The following is a 19041-nucleotide window of genomic DNA, read 5'->3' as shown; positions in this document are numbered from 1 at the left end:
ATCCATTCTGTCTTAAGAGACAGATAAGTCTCTTGCTGCTACTATTACAAAAGCGAAATTCATCATAGGATATAGATCGTGCGGGTCTCCACTTGGTAATTCTATTTAATGTTTGATTGTCGCAAAATCCAAAATGTTTATCGCTAACGCGTTTGTGCCGCAAAAACCAAAACCGCACATTGTAAAGTCGCAAGATTATCTTATGGAAATTGCGTAATTACAGAGAAGGAGGACAGTAACACTGAAAGTATACTCTTCGTAGATTCGACGCAGACAAAAGAGGTATGAAAAGTTTATTCACAAATAGAGTCTAGATCTAAGACCAGACTGTCGCGAGAAGGTATAGCTGCTTTGAAATCGGTTATATTAGAAAACGATAGTCTTGCGAGGTATAAACTTAACAAAGGTCCACTGTGACATATTATCGTTGTATTATTATGCACACATATTAAAGATTCTACTTGTTTCTTTTATTAAAGATTCTTCTTATTTTTTTTTATTAGACATGAAAGATGTTTTATGAAAAAGATAAACGTGTAAGCACGAATATTGATATTCGTATATTTGATTATTTTCTCACAAATATAGACAATCCTCTGCTATTTAGGTATAATACATTATTTTTATATTGATAATAATTATACATTTTTCAGGAGAAAAATTTCTAAAATATTACCGTACAGATTGTAAGACTGTGAAGTATGAAGCAGATGCACGTACGACCTAGAAGAGAAAGTAAAATTTAGCCAAAAGTAGGGAAACGATTACATAACGTATACTAAATGATTGTATAAAGAAAATTATGACAGGTCTTACTGCGCTGAAACTCGGAAGAGAAAGAACCATGATCTTTCCAACTGTCAATGTACAAGGTGAAATGCTCCTCATCATTATCATATTCAAGAGCTTCCTGGATTTTGGTGGCGATTCATACCATTCTCCTCGGTAACTTATATCAAAAACTTTACTATTACTTCGGTCTCAAATATAAAGTGTTAAAGATACGTAATTTTATACAGGACATTTGCACGATTCGCATTGCATTGATTAGGAAATAGTATGCTTTGACTTACGTCGATGTGTACACGCGATTGCTGTGATCGATCATTTGTTGCCCCAACCAGCACGCTATGTATAAGTGCAGTAATTGAGCGATAATATACGCGGCGTGCCGTACTGCGAGGTGTGGATTCAAAGTACCACTGGTTGCCTAAATGTTCCAAAGGAATGAATTTTAATATTGCAATTTATCGTTTGCGCACGCGCGCGTGTGTGTGTCGGAGATCAACTTGTAACACTTTACGTGCCTCATCCTGTTATCTCTAAAAGTATGCATTATAGCAAAATGTCTTAGATAAAAGTTGTTTGGTTCTGACAATGAGTAGGAAAAAGATATTAGTTGGAGCTTAAGTGTTGATGTTGAAGACTCTCGAAATCCCCACTTTTTATTGCATCTTCACGTAGCTTATCTTAAGAACTTTACAAAACGCTATAAAGTTTTTTTTTACTTTTTCATTAGGTATTTTCTGAGTTATGAGACTCGACAGTTACCACCTACATTACCGTTACTCAAGGTGTATCGTGTGGAAATGCACGATCGGATTTACACTTCTGTTATGTTTCTTTGCAGACAGAGATTAGAATTTTCTTCTTGAGCTTTCAAAATTATCTAGTTGACGCACTATTGTAACGGCATACTCTTGAAACTAACAAGTCATGTTAAAAAGTCCTGCCTTTTTTTTCCTCCGACAAATAGTTATCAAGATATCGTAAGTTAAATAGTGAAAAAGTTACGAAGTTTTCCTTGTATATCTCAGAAAATATTGAGCAAATAAAAATGTTTCAAAGACACATTAATTAATGAAGAAGATGAAGATGTAATAAAAATTAGGGGTTTCTTAAAAATTTTAAGACGATCTTTATGTGATCTTGACAATGTTTTCCAAAGTCATACCAATATCGCTATATAATACGTCACTTAAAACCTACAACTTTTTTATAAAACGTATTTTTCGAAAATACATATTTTTCAAATGCAAACCTGGAGAGCCGATAGACTCATAGCCAAAATAACAAAACCAACTTCTATGAAAAACGCTTTCGTGTAGACCATGTCTAAGCACCTTGCGAATCTTAAATAAGAAAAGCAGATAATCATTTCCTATCATCTTTTGTTCTCGAAACACATAAATAAAACGTTCCTATAGCTCTTGCAATTATACAAAGATACGCACTAACCGTAAGGCATCTTTGTGTTTTTGTATACAGTATACGAAATTTTTATAAAACTTGTCGTCTTCCTGGAGTAAAGTGAGCTCCTTATCTTGCTCGATGGATTTTCGTATATACTCTAGCCGATATCTACGAGAGGAAACATCTAAATCTCTCAAAATGTTTTCCTCTCCGAGGTCATTAACCAAATCATTAAATACATACCTGACGACAGAAAACAGCGCGCAACAATGTTGCACTAGAATAGCCACGTAGGTATCGAATGCGACTATGGTGGTAAGACGAATTGCAGTAGTTAAGTAATTATGAATCAACACGGGATAGTAGTACTTTTCGAGGTCTATGTAATATTCCACATGATATGGAAATCCCACTGGCCGCGTCGCATAGTCGGAAGTGACGTTTTTGCCAATTATTTTCGGGATTATAGCGAGCAACGGAAAGAGGCTACCAAATGCGTACATGCCACCTAGATTCGGGCGGTACTTTAAAAAGGTATATTCGTGCAACTGTTGAGCGCTTTTACATAATCAAGTTGATTATATAAAAATTCGATCCGCCAATAATGTTTTTCGTCAAATAAGTTATACAAATTAATTTTCAATAAGCATCTTAATCGGCTCGTTACATCACGCAAGCATGGAATCAATTGTTATTAATACAAACTATTAGCTAAACATGTTTGTATAATCGCTTTATCGATTTCAATGTATAATGCAATAGTGAGTATATAATTTCTTACTGGCATAACCAATGGTAATGCTTCTTCCGCTCTCCGCAAATCTGGACAAAATTTCGAATTCGCTTTTGATGGTCCACGATCGCCAGTCCCTTTGTATGTGTACAAGAAGCATCTTGAGCTACAGCTTGAAATTCACATTTTTTTACAAATGTGTTTTCGCACTTAATACCGCAAATTTTCTGCATACCTTCTCTACATTACATATCAGGGTCGTCAGCTTAATAATGCACACACCATCTACTATGAGTGGTGGTGCACATTCGATGAGTGCATCAAAATCGCCGCGTAACGTCACTAAGGCGAGTACCTTGAATCAAATGTTTTCCGGCAAGATGATGAGATTGAGAAATACGTTTCGCAAAATGTAAAAGTTCGGCAAGGTTTATACCAACTTCAAATATTGTTAACTTTGAATTTCTAGTATTTACGTATTTTTACATTTTTGCTGTTACCAAAGTTTCCATTTTTTGGTATTATTAAACCAGAAGAAGAAACTCTCTCGGGAATACACAGATAGGTCGTTAGATGATTTATAAGAATCACAATATACAATTCAAATGTAGAAAACATACCTGTGTAAGGGCCTGCGTTAAACCGATAAACGACGTCGTTACAATAATAACCCGCCTGTACCTGTCCTTTTGGAAGGGCCATTGCCCCAGCAACGAAAGTAGCGTACGATTGAGTCTATATAATCGAGACTGAAAGATATCGCTCGATGTATCCATCTTCAACACTCAGTTTCGACTACTGAACTGCATCGATGTCGCCTCTTACAATTTTCAGTCTAATAAAAAATTCTCTCAGAGAGTCGCAGCACAGTGAGTCATGAGAAATTGCGAGTATTTACATGACTGGCTTATCCCATTAGAATGATGAAAGGCTTGGACGATCACACACTTATCCTCGAAAGATCTGTGTTCTTTTACGATTGATTTTATGCCGGTGCGTGTTATAGTCGGCGCTTATACCTTACACTGAGAACTTTGTCATTATCGGAATATTGCCGAGTTTAAGGGCGCCTTCTGGTAATATCGTGCCCGTCAAGTGTTTCTTCGGATTACATTTTCGTTCGTAGAAATTGGTGACGGATCCTTACAAAGCTTGAAACTAATTTGTTGACTCAGCTTTTATCAAACGATGAAATTAGTTTATAAATATACAACAAATTGTTAACAAAACTAACGTAAAACGTATCTATTCATGAATTCACATTTCAGGAACAAATTATGTCTTGATTAATATAAAATTATTATTTTACACAATAATTGATAAAAATCGTTAATTAGAGAAAAACTAAACTGAAAATATCACAAAACGATATACGTCGAAATTGTCGCAGGCTTCTTTATGTAATTCAGAAGCTTGGATTTTATTAGCTTACATCTATTGACTAATTGAAATACATAGCTATGCAGATTAACACTTTTTAGAAAGATTATTTTTGTTGAAGAAGTGTGATACAAATTTTGTTTAAGTAAGAAAATTGAAAAGTAATTAGCGTAGATGCATCGTCACTTTTATGCTATGTGCAATAACGCATACAAAACAAATGGCAAGCTTCTCTCATAAGTTTAAACGCGACAATTATCGTTGATCATCGTTATTGATCTGCGGTATTTTACAAAGCTAATTACGAATTAACATTATCTGTGGTAAGCAAGTTATCAGTGTTGAAGTATATGATAGCACATAGAAGCCTCGTAGTCAGATATGATAGCCATGTCGTCAACATCGGAATAGTGATTATTGCACAGAAGTTAGTACAGTGAAATAAGACATAGATGCTTGCACGACCTGTACAAGAACAATTTATTTACACGCGGATGATACGGATTGCACAAACGATTGTGTACTACAATTAATTATTATATGTTCACCTTATATTAATTTTATGCATTATGTTTCGAACAAACTGCATTAATTTACAATTAGTAGGAGAGATTTTTTATCGTTATAATAACAATCCAAGTAAGTAAAAAGAGGGTCAGTACAAAGCTAAAAATCCTAATGTCAGAAAAATGTACATGAATTGACGCGGAAAGTATTAATAGGCACAAAAGATCCAGCCTGTATTAGCACATTTTCAATTTTCTTCATTAATGCGTATAATTCAGACTTTTTTCTTATGCAATGTCTTAGCAAGAAATTGTAAAATTCTTGAGAATATCAATTCTTTTCCTCACCCCGCTAAAACATCGTAAGGACATAACGCTCATTTTCCCGGCCGTCATCTGACATGGTATTTTGCAACGCATCAGCATTACATTCAACAATCTTCTTGCTCTCAGGGAAATAGCATACCACTTCGTAGCGTAACTGCGAGAAAGAATATTTATTTGTTACTACACCTTGTATTTATCTCTGTTATCTGTTGCGCGAAATATATCTTAATAAGCCTGTATTCATAGTCAGATTATAATTGAGACTTGAACTTATCTAAAGATACTGTGTGGAACATTTTATTGGCTACGAAGTATCCAAAGATGATCTTAAGGCGATCTTAAAATTTGACTATGAATACCGCCCTTAAATATGAGAGTTCTTTGATAACAAACTCGTAATATATTCTCCCGTAACCAAATTATTGAATATTTGGCTGAATTTTTATTCAAATAGTAACAAATTTTATTGAAAACTGTTATTTCGTGCAGTTTTAGTTCGGATACGTACTTGTTTTTTTTCATATATTGTGGCGAATATAAATAAGATTTTACTATAATTTAACAAGATTATTTTCAAGTGGGTTAAAGCTGTTAATATATCACTTTTTTTCCACATATCTGTTGCTACACTTTACAGTTTTCAATATTTCTCAAAGACAATGTATCGATTTTGTTTGAGAAAATATACCGCGAGTACGTTAAAAAATGTGTAGCTACACGCTTACATGGATTTATGCATGTTAGAGCTGTGATCTATCAACTTCTGTCCCGGCAGGCTCAGGAAGAGAAAGTGCATTGCCAGACATAAGCCCGTCATTAGGAATCTGATCGCTTCCGCAGGCTGATGACGGTTGTTCACTGTCTGATTGAGAGACAAATGAAACTAATAAGTCGTTCTGGTAAATGCAATCCTTTTAAAATAATTAAGATAAAATACAAAATGACGGAAAAGTTCAATCTACTTTTTAAATAAACCACCGGCTCTTTGAATCGACGTTTAGTGCAATATATTTCTTACAATAAAATCTTATAATAAGTAAAATAATAAAATCGGTAAACTTTTCTGTAATCTTGAAACGATACTTAAAAATTCTCAATGAACAGGCATCTTAATACGCAGCAATTCGATAGGTATGCATTGTAATTCACAATAATTTACGCACAAACCTGTACTCCGCTGAACGTCATAACTGTCACATTCAGTACTGTTAGTAGAAGAAAGGAGATACTGTATGAAGACGCCAATAATTCGACAAACCTGATGGCAAAAAATACTCATCGCAATTTATTTGTTTCGCATCAAACCTTTCTCCACTTCCTGATGGAAATTTTGAAAGTACTATAAGATCGATGTGTGTAAAAAAGTGAAATAACAATTGAAAAATTACTGAATGTACCAAATTAAATCATAATTTTTCACATAAAATTCAATGTAATACTGTTATAAGGAAAGCTGGAGTATACTGTTGAAAAGTAATTAAAAAATTATGAAATATTAAATATAACATTTACTAAATTTAACTGAAAACTATGTTATATTGTATTGGAAAATTGTCGAAATATCAAAATGATAATCAAGTGGGATCAATTGAGAGAGATTTTCAAATATATTTTAGTAAAATTTTATTATCTTTTCAATAAAATATTTCGAGCAGAGCTTTTGCTCGAAATTAAATCTGCAGCAATTTAGTATTTTTAGTATTTCGAATTTCATATTGTGTGGCAATTTCGATATTAAAATCGATCTACTCGAAATATTTTTAACTGTGACACCTACTGTAAAACTTCTTTGTGCTTCGCAGCGCTGTCGCTAATCTTGTGATAATGCTCGTCGTCTTCGTGCAGTGGGCAAATATTAATATCGAGGTCACCATTCCGTTTCACATTTTCCAGCTGATATCTAAGAAAAATCATCAAGACGTTAGAACATTTCTTAAATAGATACTAACGTGAAATTCGAGTAACAATTAATATTAGCATTCAGAATTTCGAGCTAGCTGCTGCTATTGAATTGTCTCGCGACGTCTTCGCGAAAGCGTACCCTATCGCTTGGAAAAGACCGCAAGCGTGTTGCACGTAAGCTATCAGCATGGAGTCCGCTGCTATCGGGATAGTCATCAGAAAGAAGGTGGTGTAATAGGAATGCAGTAAGATGAAGTAATAATATTTCTCCGTGTCGAGGATAGCCTCCACGTTATATAGCAAACCGTGAATTTGCGTTTGATTCGCGCTCGTGAAGGACGCCACGATGGACGGCATGACGGGCAAAGTCATATACATGAATGTGGAACTGTACATTATAACTATAAAAATTCGGAATAATTCTCTTAATCGTTTACCTTAGGAACGCGCTTGAAAATTTAGACGCAAAGGAGATATCAATGCCTTTCAAGATATCTCACCTGCGTATACCTTAGCTAATGTTTTGCCCTCGTTAGTGTAGGCTGTTAAAATTTGTATTTGCGCATCGAAGGTCGCTAATCCCCAGCTGCTCTTCATTTTCGTAAAAAGGCTCTTAAACTAGTTCAGATTTATGTGATGCATTTCAGCAATACGTGTATGAAGATTTCGATTCACGTACCTTGCGGTTATTGAAGAGACAATTTAGATATTTTATGATACACAATAAGTGAATGATGATAGGGGATGAGCATTCGATGACGAGATTCCAATCCTGCCACGCTGCCACCAAGCTGAGTATCTGGCACAAAACAAGAAATGGTTTGTGTTTGCTAAAAAGTAAAATATTATTGAAAAACAGAAGGCATTACCAAAAAAGAGAGATGGAAATAACGTTTGGTTTCCAGAATTATAATTATAGAAACAATTTCGAATAATTTTATTTATTATAATTCGTCAATTAATATAATACTTAATACGTAAGAAGATCTTTATATCGGTTTATAGTGACAATTAATAAAAAATAAAAAATAATGTCTTATATTGTTCTGTAGGCACTGTAATTAAAATAATGATCATGGGAATTAATTATCAGTCAACGATTCGTCAACGCGCAAACCAGCAAACAAAATTGGCTGAAAACGACAAAGGTGAGATGAAAGGTGAAGAAGAATCTCTTGAAGGCAGACTGTTCCGGCCATTGACCGATCCACGACATAAAGAGCTGGTAGATTTTGTAATGCTGCACGTCCATCTCGACTCTCTACCGAAAACTAGAATGCGTCTGCAGCAGGCAGTAAACTTTTCACGGCAGGGATCAGCTTGAACGTAAATCTTTCGTTTGTCCCGTATTCCCTTGGTGAATATCCGGGTATAACGGTAGACAGAAATTTGCATGGCTGATGACGGTATGTTAAAAGACGCGCGATCGATTTCATGGAACGTATGCACGAGCTACGCCACTATGGGGCACAAAGAAGAAAATTAATCCACTTATATCTCTATTTTATTTCGGTTCAAAACTTTCTGGTAAAAGGAATTGTAAGATCCACATCCGCAAATCTTTCTTGCATTAACAACAGTTTGTATGCCTTTCTCTACACAGTATGTCTTTCAGCTAAAAGATTAACACGATACAAACAATTCAAGTATGTAATTTTATATTATCGTTTAAAAGGCTAGAGAATATTTTATTTCTCAATAATTAATAGATTGTAAAATCTCCGTCGTTTTGCAGTTTCTAAGTAGTTTCCTTAATTACTTTTAAGTAGATCAACATTATATAGTATATCCGGTTTACTAAATGAGTTTGAAGAAATTATTAACAGTTCTCACTACGTAATGATGTTGTGAGATGAACATACATATATTTATTGCTTATTACCAACCAACACTTCCAAGTGCCATACATAAAAGTTATTATACATAATTTTATTACACATAAATCATTTTATATAAAGAAGTAGTAACTCATATAACAAAACGTTCTTTAAACATTTATTACATTCGATTGGTGCTAGAAAAATGTTTTAATTATTATATTTGATACACGTTAAATAAATAAGATATCAATTTATTATACAATACCTATAACTATTGTTAGCTTATTTATTTAACACGCGATTTTACTTATCCATTATACTTGATTGTTACTGCATTGACGTGAGCATTGTAAAATAAGACATAGTCATTTTTAAAATCTGAAAATAATATCACAAAGTTTTCTCTCGATGCAGCCTATCATCGAAGTAATGTCACGCTTGTACATACCGCACTAAAGCTCTCCAGCGACATCACGAACATGTTTCCAGCTTTTACTTGGCACGGTTTAGTAGTACGCATTAATGTGAATATCAATAGACTTCTTGATCTTAATGAAATTGAGTGCCAGTTGCAGCTGTAACTGATAATAAATTTGACACATAAATTTCCTTGTAGTCCGCGCCTTCGTACTCGTCATTATCAATTGCGACATTGACTACTAAGGTCCAGTTTCACAAACATCGGTTAACTGTTAACCAGAGTTCAGTCGACTTCCTATCTTTCTCTATTTTGTTATCCGAGAAGAGATGGAGGATCAATTAACCATGGGTTAGCAGTTAAACGACGTTTGTGAAACTGGCCCTTAGTCATTCCAATCGTTAAATACGCATATAAGACAGATAAATTACGAAATACATAATCGCAAAAGGTTTTTGATCTTCGACATATTTCTTCCTAATTTAACTTTTTTTTTAATTAGCGCAAACCTGATTCAAGATGCCATTCTCATTGGAAAGATAAAACAAATTGATTTTTGCATTGCATTTTATGAATATAAAATTAATCCCTAAACAGTTCTGGAAAGAAAAATTATTTTGAGATAATAAACGTTTTCCGAAACGTTGAGCATAAAAATCATGCAGAAAGAATGACAGTCAAGTGCATTATGCTCATTTCAAAGGATCAATTTCTAATTTATTGTGTCAGTACATCTATTGTGTAATACGTACGAAGAAGTAAAAGGTCTACCTTATGATCCTGGAATAACGGATTAACGACTGGTAAGAAAACATTTAGATTATATACATAGGAAATCAATCCCGTAAAAACAGCTTGACCGATTGACTTGTAGCATTGCACAATTATTACTAACACTTTTTTTACAGTTCGTAAACCACAATTTGTTTATATTTACCAATTATTTAACCTTTTTTATAAAGTGCTCGGAAAAAATTCTGAAAATTAAAACTTCCGCTATTTTGCTAAATTTGAATATTTCAATTTAAATATAGGTTCAGCAGTTGCGATTACCAATGTAGAATACTGGTAGAAAAAGAATTATTAAAATATCTTAATCACAGGACCGTCGGGAACTTTTCGCGATTTTTATATTATCTTCAACGTATTAAATTCGGTGGACCAAGAGAGCTCATAAAGAGGAGAGATGTCATTTTAACTATGAAAATTGAAAGACAAAACCTATTAAAAGAAAAAAGGTTTCATTTCAATCGGTTGTATAGTTTCTTCACAATACATTTTCAAAAAGCAGTCAAGTCTTTTAGGCCATTGAATGAGAATGACCCCTTAAACATAGGAAATAAGTAACTAAAAGTATTTTTATATATCTAAGAAAAAATACGTACACTATGTTATGAATCTCGTCGCTGTAATCGATTAATCGTTGAGAAGTTAAACTCAAATAATATATATGTCCCAACTGCGCTACATTAGAAGCAATAATTCTAACGATTTCGTCAAATTGAATGTCCACCATTACCAACTAGAATGACACCCAATTTTATTAGGCATTTTCTTTTAGATGAAAACGTAATCGTTATCTGAAGACTTCAGATCTGTCTCGAATATTTACCTCTGCTGAGCCAAAGCTTAAACAAACAACAACATTTCCCAGCAGAAATAAAAAAGATGTTGCGAAGGCTGATGCGAGCAGATCGGAAAATCTCCATGTAAAATAATAAAACAAATATATTAATCTATTTAAACACAAATCTGATGTAATTAATTAAGCAATATAAAGTTTGAGACGCATAAATAAGTTATTTTAGTAACAGACAATTAAATATAAAGTTTCCAATTAAGTTAAACATTACGCAAGAAAGTTACATCTTAATGTTATTTTCATGAGTATTTTATATTTTACATAATTCTTGTGTTTAAACCGTGCAAGGCGTATTTAAAAGCGGCTGACACTAACTTTAAGATACGTTTGTACAATTTGATGCAGCTGATTATGCTATGGTATGCTTCATCGTCTGCGATATCCGGATCGAGCACTACCTTCGACCCTCGTACTTGCTCTAAGTTGTATCTGTTTAATGAAAAAAATATAATTTTCGCTCCAAATACAATAGTATTTCAAAACCCTTTCATAGCGACAGCTTCGTACAATAATAAACACTTACTTTACACATGTGAACAACGCGCCAACGTGCTGAACACAGAGTGTGAACAGACTATCGACAGCTATCGGCACAGACACTATGTAAAATACGCCGATAAACCCATGTAGCATCAATAGGTTGTAATATTTGTCCATGTCGAGAACGTGTTCCATACGATATAGAAACCTGGCCGAGTACGTTTCGTTCGTCGGTAAAAACGTATATATCCCGGTAATAATGATCGGTGGCGTAGTATAGAAGAGCCACATCATGTAAAGGCCAACTGCAATACGTAACTTCTTTCTCTTGACATGGCTTCATAAATCATGATGTTAAAAATAAAGGTCCAATAAAAATTTCTTAAATAAAAGTACCGAGCATTTCTGTTTGCGGTCCTTTATAATATCTAATTCGAATAAAAAGAAAAAGAAGAATAGAGAAGGACAAGGCAAGTTTGGCTAAAAATATTCGTTCGTTTTGTTTTCTCTCTACGGAAACGCCGTGGAAGGTTGTTAGGCATTAAAAAAATACTTGACTAAGAATGGGTTCATAATGATATGAAAAAAGAATTCTTATATAAAAACAAAAAAAACGCAATTTTTTTTAAAACAAAAATATCATGTATAATTATATCTGCAAAATTATACAATTAAATTTACACTTTTTTCCCCAAAAAGGTCATACTGGTATGAAATAATAATTTTTTATGCATTACTAAATTTTTAGTACTAACAATAAGTCAGTATGACAAAAGTGCTTAATTCTTATAAAATAAAGGCAGCTCACTTGCGTATCGTTTTGACAAGATTTTGTTTTCCTCCGCATATTGCCGTAATATTTTATTCTCTGGTCCTACGTGCATTACGTTCCACGTCTCTTCAATATTCTCCAGAAGTTCTTTCATCTGCAACTCGAAGAAACCGTGCGGTTTACAATTATAAAACTATTAACGTCTTGTATAAAAGAAAGCTATAACGTACGAACTTTATAATTATTCATGAAACAGTTGACTAATTTCACAATGATGAAAACACACACTAACAATGGCGAAGTGTTCTCCATGATGATGCTCAAATCCGTAATCCCGGCTAGTAAGCCCCAGAGCTGCAGAAAATCAGGAACAAAACATCAGTTCGACTCTAACGTTTGCCGCAGTGCGTATCTTTAACCACCTCAAGGGCCGTCAAGCTGGAAATGAAAAACACCGTAACGGCTGCCATCGCGTTATTCCTCAGTCGCGATTGAAACGGCCATTGGCCGATAATGCATAGAGAAGTTTTGTTGAAATAATAGTAGTGATTGTCGTAAAAAGACATTTTGTTATAGCACGGTAGCAAAGGAATACTTCACGAGATTTTACAATCACATTTCTCGTCGAATATTCACGCTTAATCGCAAGGCTTATTCCGTATTCCCTTGGAGACTGTCTCTAAAAAGAAACTCCGTAACGTGGAAAAAACGACACTAAGATAATATTCCACGTTTCCGCGTAACAAAGCATTACGTATTTATAAGCAATGAGTTGTATTTTTCTTAGCGCAGCCCTTTGTAACTGATGAAATGTAACCGCGACTGATATTCTATATCTTTCGCGTTATAAACCAAGCAAAACTATAAGATAAAGAGTAGTAGTACGAAACAGCTTCACGATAAACGTTGAAACGATTTGATTACTTACTGAATGCTAACTGATCGTTGAAAGAATTGATCCTATGAAGTGTTAAGCAGTTTTACGTGTAATATTAATTAATTAATTGCATGTAGTGTTTCCAGTAACTGCACTCTGGGTTATAACTATTTTTACTAAATCGAGAAAAAAGTTAATCCTTCACTGTTTTAATATATTATTTTTATCATATATATTTTTTTTCGAATAATCCACTTATAAAATGTAACTGCATTTTTCTCAACGGAATATTTTTCTACTTTCCTTAAACATACAGCCTTGATTCTTCTCATTATTCGCTATATAAAATTATTAGAGTCAATACTTTGCCAGAGATATTACACATTTTACTTCGTCGCAAAATTACTTTTATTATATTAAGTACTCAAATATACCGTCGTGACGCGGTAAATTTTCTAATACGGTTTTCATATCATTGACATTGTCAAATAGTTATTAATTATATACGCCGTTGTAATTCGTATTTTCAAATTTATTTGTAAAATTTCTTCGAATACACGTTATTCTATGAAAATACATATAAGAAAACAGCAAGAAAATTCAAATCACACAAACAAAATGGTCAGGATGTAAAATTACAGGTTTATGTAATACTATTTTTCTTCGTCGTGTTGTGCCCGACGGATTGCGACCATCCCGAAGACCAGGATCTAAGGGGAGAGTCTGGCTAACCCCCCTTCGGAAGGATGTGGATGAGCCCTCCACGGAAGAGCAGATTGGGTCCGATTGAAGAACGGGCCCGGTTAACCCGCAGCAGCCGCTTGGGGAGGACAAGGTACCGCTCTGGACCCTGGAGTCTGCATAGGAGAGAGTGAGAGTGAGCTCCTGCTGCAGCACTGTCCAGTCAGACTGCCGCGGCGAGAAAAAGCTGCGGAAGTGTCCCTTGAAACGGAACGATTGATTTATCAGACTGTCTTCTGGCAAACGAGTCTAAAGCCCGTGTCACACTACGTATTGCGGATCGCGGATCGCAATTCAACCAATCGGATACGAGGCTGTCTCGTCTAATTCGCTGAAATGTGATCCGCAATCTCAATCCAATTCGCAATACGCAGTGCGGTATGGGCTTGACGGACACCTTTTCAGTATCAGTCGTGCAACAAAGCTTTTCTTGCGCTTTTCAGTCTCCTTAGCTAGAGAAAGTGTTCCTTTATTTCCCCGCGGCGCGAGTGCGACGAGTGCGCGAGATAGAAAGACGGCAGCGAGCTAGCGCGGCGCGCGCAACAATAGATTTGCAACTAATATTTTAACAAAATCTGAACGTTATGTGTATAATAAACCATCTTGGAAGTATTTTAGTTTTAATAGAGGAACGTCATTGAACTCCTTACACTTCTAAGGTATTGTGAAAAATTTAGAATAATAATATTATACGAATTTATAATCTTTATCTTTTAATGATTATATGTATATTTACAATCGTTAATAATAATCTTTCTTTTTATGTCATTGATTTAGGTTTATACTTTCCTAACTTATATGGTAAGATATACTTTATCCATTCATGTTACTCGCTACATGATGAACGATCCGATATATCAACCGATGATATGATATGATATGAATCTGCATCAAAACGGAATAACATGTGCTCAAGTGTCAACTATCGCGAGCAGCTGGCTGTTAATAAAAATAAAAAAACAAATTCAAGTAACGCCACTTGCAATACTAGGACGTAAACGAAAAACTTCCGTAACTCGGCTTAAAAATATTTAAGTTTTTTCATTATATTCGTATTTCGTAAACATTAATATAAACTTCTGATTGCATTATTTTTTCATTATATTTGCATTTATTATTTGTTACATTAAGATTTAAAAAATTAACATAAACAATAAATTAAAGTTTCTAAGAATTGTGGTTTATTGATGGATTAGAAATGAATTTATTACATTAAACAATTAGGCTAAGAGCAATAACGGTGTTCAAGAATTCCCCATTCGTAATTACGATCTCATTGTATTGATGTAATCATTGTGAAATATGATACGGTTACTTTCAAAATCTAAAAATATAAAATACAAGAGTTACTATATTCTAAATCATCAGGGAGATATTATTATGCACATACCGAGCTAAAGTTCTCCATTGACATTACGAATACTTTACCAGCATCTATTTGGCACGGTTTAGTAGTACGCATTAATGTGAATTTCAAAAGTTGTCTGGATCTTATTGAAATCTTATACCAATCGCAGCTGTAACTGACAACGAATTTAACATATAAATTTTTTATATATCTTACACATTTTTCCGCGTAAAAGTAATTTGAAGGTCATTTGTAAACAGATGCTTACAACACTTCTTGAAGTTCGCTACTATGATCAAGCAATCTTTGGGACGTTGAACTCAAATAATATATATGCAGCAATTGCGCTAAATTACCAGCGAGAATTCTGATGATTTCATCAACGTTATTGTTGATTATTATCAACTTAAATAATAAAGTTTATTAGATATTTGTCAGATAAAAAGGCAATTATTAGGAGATGCCAGACTTAATTAAATGTTTACCTTAGCCGCTTCAAAGCTTAAAGATATAACTACGTTTCCTAGCGTAAAAAAGAAAGCTGTTGCAAATGCAGATGAGAGCAGATCAGATAATCTTTGCACAAAATAATAAAACGCAGATACGTTAGCTTTGTCAATATATAAAATTTAATATAAAGCTCTTTTATAAATATAAAATTGAACATAAAGCTATATTAACTTGCCATAAATATTATGTTGAAAAGCAATGTTATCTGACAATGAGTATCTTTTATAAATCTTCATAATTATTTTCAAACTATGCAAAACGTATCTAAGAGCAGCACTAACTTTAAAGCATATTTGTACAATTTGATGCAATTGATGAGGTCATGGTATGCTTCGTCGTCCGCGATATTTGGGTTGAGCAACACAAAATCCGAACCTCGTATAAGTTCTATGTTGTATCTATTTTGTAAAAGCATAATTTCCTTAAAAATATTAGTCCAAAAGAGATTCTTTTGATACTGCCGCTTTGTTTGCGCGAGTGATTTACTTTATACACTTGAACAATGCGCAGACATGCTGAGTGCAAAGAACGAACAAGCAATCGACAGCTATCGGTACAGAGACTGTGTAAAATATGCCGATAAAGCCGTGAAGCATCAACAGGTTGTAATATTTTTCGATGTCGAGAACATGTTCAATGCGATACAGAAACCTGGCCGAATAAGTTTTGTTCGTTGGTAAGAGTAAATAGATTCGGTTAATGGCAATCGGTGTTACACAATATAAGATCCATACTGAATAAAGAGCAACTGGAAATTTTAATTTTTGTTCCTTTATATTTCTTCAACAGTGACGATAATTTAATTGATTAATAAAAAATTCTTTTACATAAAAGCCTAATGAGAATGTGAAGCGCAAAAATCTCAAAACAAGAAACACTAAATATTTCAATTCATTTGAATCACACTTCATGAAACTTCGAAAGGTGAAAGAAAGAGACAAATGTTTATTTTAAAAGTTTGTAAAACCTAATTTTATAAAAATGGATTCGAAGTGATGTCGAGAACTAATATCAGTCTTTCGTAATTGCTAGACTTGTGGTATTAAGCGGTATACAAATTCTTAATTAATATAAAGTGATGACAACTTACTCAAATAGCGTACTGTAGAGGTCCTGCTTTCTTCGGCGTAAAGCCTTAATATTTTACTCTCAGGCCTCAAGTGCATAATTTTCCAAGTCTTTTCGACGTGCTCCAGCAATTCTTTCATCTGCACCTCGAAGAAATCGTTCGGTTTATATTTATAAAACGATTTGATTCGTTTCGCACAGAATGAAATGTACAAACTTTATATTTATTACACAAACAATTTATTAACTTTATGACGACAAAATTATTTATTAGCAATGCCGGAACATTTTCCATAACGATGTTCAAATCCATTATCCCAGCTACCAAACCCCAAAGCTGCAGAAAATCAGGAATACATCATCAATTCACACGTTCTACTGTATTGCTGTCGTGTATATTTCTAAACACCTGTAAGGCCGCTAATGTGAAAACGAACAACACTGTAATGGTGAACATCATGTTACTCTTCAGTCGCGATTGAAACGGCCATTGGCCGACAATGGACAGAGTTATTTTATTGATGTGATAGTAGTGATTGTCGTAAAAAGACATTTTATGTTAGCGAGACTGAGGAATACTGTCCGAAACGATCGAATATCTTGTCGAATATTCACGCCAGAATAATCACAGACCTTATCGTGTATTCTCTTAGAGATAGTTTCAAAAGGAAAATCATCGCGTAAAACGTTAAGATAATATTCTACAATTTCGCGTAATAAAGCATGATACATTTATGAGTAAACAGTCACGTTTCTTAGTCGCGCTACATTCTGTAATCATGAGATATAACTGCAATTGACATTGTATAGCCTTCTTCTTATAAATCACCTATAGCTTCTAAACTTATAAGATAAAAATAGTTCGAAATTTGCAGGTTTTTTCATTGACGGTGAGACCAGCTTATCTATTCTTATCTAAGTTAGCATTTTTATTTATACCATAATAGATACTAATTCATTAAACGTGTGTAGTTCTATCACTACAGACGTTATTTGCTTAAGAGATATGCTTTTTTTCTTATGCCTCTCTTCGTTTCTCTTTACGCTTTTCTTATGAAAACGAGTAAATTATTACCGTACAAAAGTAGCTTTTCAAAAAATGTAACAAGTGGCATACAAACAATTAATTTTCACGAAATATCAACACAAACCTAAAGCTGATGTTAGAAAAAATTTCAAGTATTTTGGATAAACTAAAACATATTACGATATCTTTGCCGTTTAAAAATAAAGTACACATGAATATATGGAAAAAGAATTAAAAACTTATTCAGTTTATTGAAATTACATGATAAGTCAAGTGTTTTGTTATAAAACATTTTGTATAATATTTCAATATTATAAATTTATCAATCTTTTTAAAAAGGTAGGATAACAATTTAGACTTACAACAAATTGATATTTGATTTGTTGAATATTATTCAACGAAATTTTGTTAACGACTTGTATTGAAAGATGTTTCAGAATTAAAGTGTCTAAAATTGTCAGATTCTGAAATGTTATTCTTAATTGTTAAAAATTTTGTGTAATATACATAGATAAGAATAGATAAGGTAGTATTTCTTACATGATCTTCTGAATTGTGTAACATTTGATCCATGTAATAATCGTAAATTTTTTAAAGACAGACGCATATCTATAATATATAAATTATAAATTTAAATAAAATAAGTATATTTAATAATAATTTTCTAAAATAGCATTTACAAATGTGTATTTTCTTATTTTTATGAAAAATTGCAGAACCCAAGTTTATAATCTTCTCATTTCAAGATATTCCATATAAAGAATGGTTGTTTAAAAAATAAAATTGTATAATTCCAATTATATTTTACAAATGACTATTAATACTGTTAACTTAAAATAATTTTAGATTGAACAATTGGTACATGTAAAAAATATATGTAAAATCATGATAATATCATGTTTACATCTTGAACAATTAATAATATCAAACGAACCTGCCATGAATTACACTTGGTACGAAGCAAGAGGTAAACAAAGTTAAAAATGTTTATATGTAAAATAATTATAAGTAAGTGAAATATTTAAAAGCAATTTTTTGTAAATAAATGTTGTAATTCCTCTATAAATCAAGAGACACACAATTTGTACTTCTCCAAGCATTGTAATCAGTTGTTGATCTTTGTAGTGATTGGATTGAGACACGAATGTGTATACATATATACATGTTATACATATATGTATATACATATACAAGATGAATTTCAATGGATGTTCTGGCCTCTTACCATAAGAAACGGATTTCCAACTGTAATCAACTGAACGGCACATAGGTGGCACATGGTTGTTTGGATCAGCTG

The 19041-nt window shown here is 33.3% G+C and overlaps 6 protein-coding genes and 1 long non-coding RNA gene across 12 annotated transcripts; 2 read left to right on the top strand and 5 right to left on the bottom strand.

Annotated features, from left to right (window-relative positions):
- The first annotated feature begins 21 nt into the window (after window positions 1–21).
- Window positions 22–735, top strand: LOC105567919. The gene is made up of 3 exons (XR_001009405.1): window positions 22–95; window positions 224–282; window positions 654–735. It is a non-coding gene; the product is annotated as an uncharacterized LOC105567919 (long non-coding RNA).
- On the bottom strand, window positions 586–3798 carry LOC105567920 (odorant receptor 4-like). 4 transcript variants are annotated; one of them, XM_012023190.1, is made up of 9 exons: window positions 3547–3798; window positions 3162–3281; window positions 2975–3092; window positions 2437–2701; window positions 2239–2361; window positions 2042–2132; window positions 1074–1210; window positions 817–949; window positions 586–723 (listed from the first exon to the last, which is right to left on the bottom strand). In XM_012023190.1, the coding sequence occupies exons 1-9, from the start codon at window positions 3700–3702 to the stop codon at window positions 673–675; spliced, it is 1194 nt and encodes a 397-aa protein (XP_011878580.1). In that variant the 5' UTR covers window positions 3703–3798; the 3' UTR covers window positions 586–672. The 4 variants fall into 4 exon arrangements, with proteins under 4 accessions (XP_011878580.1, XP_011878578.1, XP_011878579.1 ...); XM_012023188.1 differs by having other exon boundaries at window positions 586–949; XM_012023189.1 differs by having other exon boundaries at window positions 586–949; window positions 2975–3086.
- A 3114-nt stretch (window positions 3799–6912) lies between these two features.
- On the bottom strand, window positions 6913–7638 carry LOC105567980. The gene is made up of 3 exons (XM_012023286.1): window positions 7542–7638; window positions 7181–7442; window positions 6913–7039 (listed from the first exon to the last, which is right to left on the bottom strand). The coding sequence occupies exons 1-3, from the start codon at window positions 7636–7638 to the stop codon at window positions 6913–6915; spliced, it is 486 nt and encodes a 161-aa protein (XP_011878676.1).
- Window positions 7639–7685: 47 nt separating this feature from the next.
- On the top strand, window positions 7686–9094 carry LOC105567914. The gene is made up of 2 exons (XM_012023182.1): window positions 7686–7860; window positions 8094–9094. Exons 1-2 carry the CDS (start codon window positions 7773–7775, stop codon window positions 8363–8365), a joined length of 360 nt encoding a protein of 119 aa, XP_011878572.1. The 5' UTR covers window positions 7686–7772; the 3' UTR covers window positions 8366–9094.
- Window position 9095: 1 nt separating this feature from the next.
- On the bottom strand, window positions 9096–12970 carry LOC105567913 (odorant receptor 9a-like). Of its 3 annotated transcripts, none has more exons than XM_012023178.1 (9): window positions 12596–12970; window positions 12408–12527; window positions 12210–12327; window positions 11445–11706; window positions 11237–11350; window positions 10892–10982; window positions 10665–10801; window positions 9310–9442; window positions 9096–9239 (listed from the first exon to the last, which is right to left on the bottom strand). In XM_012023178.1, the coding sequence occupies exons 1-9, from the start codon at window positions 12737–12739 to the stop codon at window positions 9189–9191; spliced, it is 1170 nt and encodes a 389-aa protein (XP_011878568.1). In that variant the 5' UTR covers window positions 12740–12970; the 3' UTR covers window positions 9096–9188. The 3 variants fall into 3 exon arrangements, with proteins under 3 accessions (XP_011878568.1, XP_011878569.1, XP_011878570.1); XM_012023179.1 differs by having other exon boundaries at window positions 10892–10907; XM_012023180.1 differs by having other exon boundaries at window positions 12466–12527.
- A 1953-nt stretch (window positions 12971–14923) lies between these two features.
- Window positions 14924–15827, bottom strand: LOC105567979 (putative odorant receptor 85d). Its single transcript, XM_012023285.1, has 5 exons — window positions 15821–15827; window positions 15625–15749; window positions 15408–15544; window positions 15182–15314; window positions 14924–15115 (listed from the first exon to the last, which is right to left on the bottom strand). The coding sequence occupies exons 1-5, from the start codon at window positions 15825–15827 to the stop codon at window positions 15065–15067; spliced, it is 453 nt and encodes a 150-aa protein (XP_011878675.1). The 3' UTR covers window positions 14924–15064.
- Window positions 15828–15893: 66 nt separating this feature from the next.
- On the bottom strand, window positions 15894–17371 carry LOC105567978. The gene is made up of 5 exons (XM_012023284.1): window positions 17127–17371; window positions 16993–17054; window positions 16740–16933; window positions 16136–16397; window positions 15894–16047 (listed from the first exon to the last, which is right to left on the bottom strand). The coding sequence occupies exons 1-5, from the start codon at window positions 17268–17270 to the stop codon at window positions 15894–15896; spliced, it is 816 nt and encodes a 271-aa protein (XP_011878674.1). The 5' UTR covers window positions 17271–17371.
- Between the last annotated feature and the right edge of the window lie 1670 nt (window positions 17372–19041).

This window comes from Vollenhovia emeryi, unplaced genomic scaffold (assembly GCF_000949405.1).
Source record: "Vollenhovia emeryi isolate VEMERY1.0 unplaced genomic scaffold, V.emery_V1.0 DF939133.1, whole genome shotgun sequence".
NCBI classification, from domain to species: domain Eukaryota; kingdom Metazoa; phylum Arthropoda; class Insecta; order Hymenoptera; family Formicidae; genus Vollenhovia; species Vollenhovia emeryi.
This window is presented reverse-complemented; position numbering and strand designations above follow the sequence as displayed.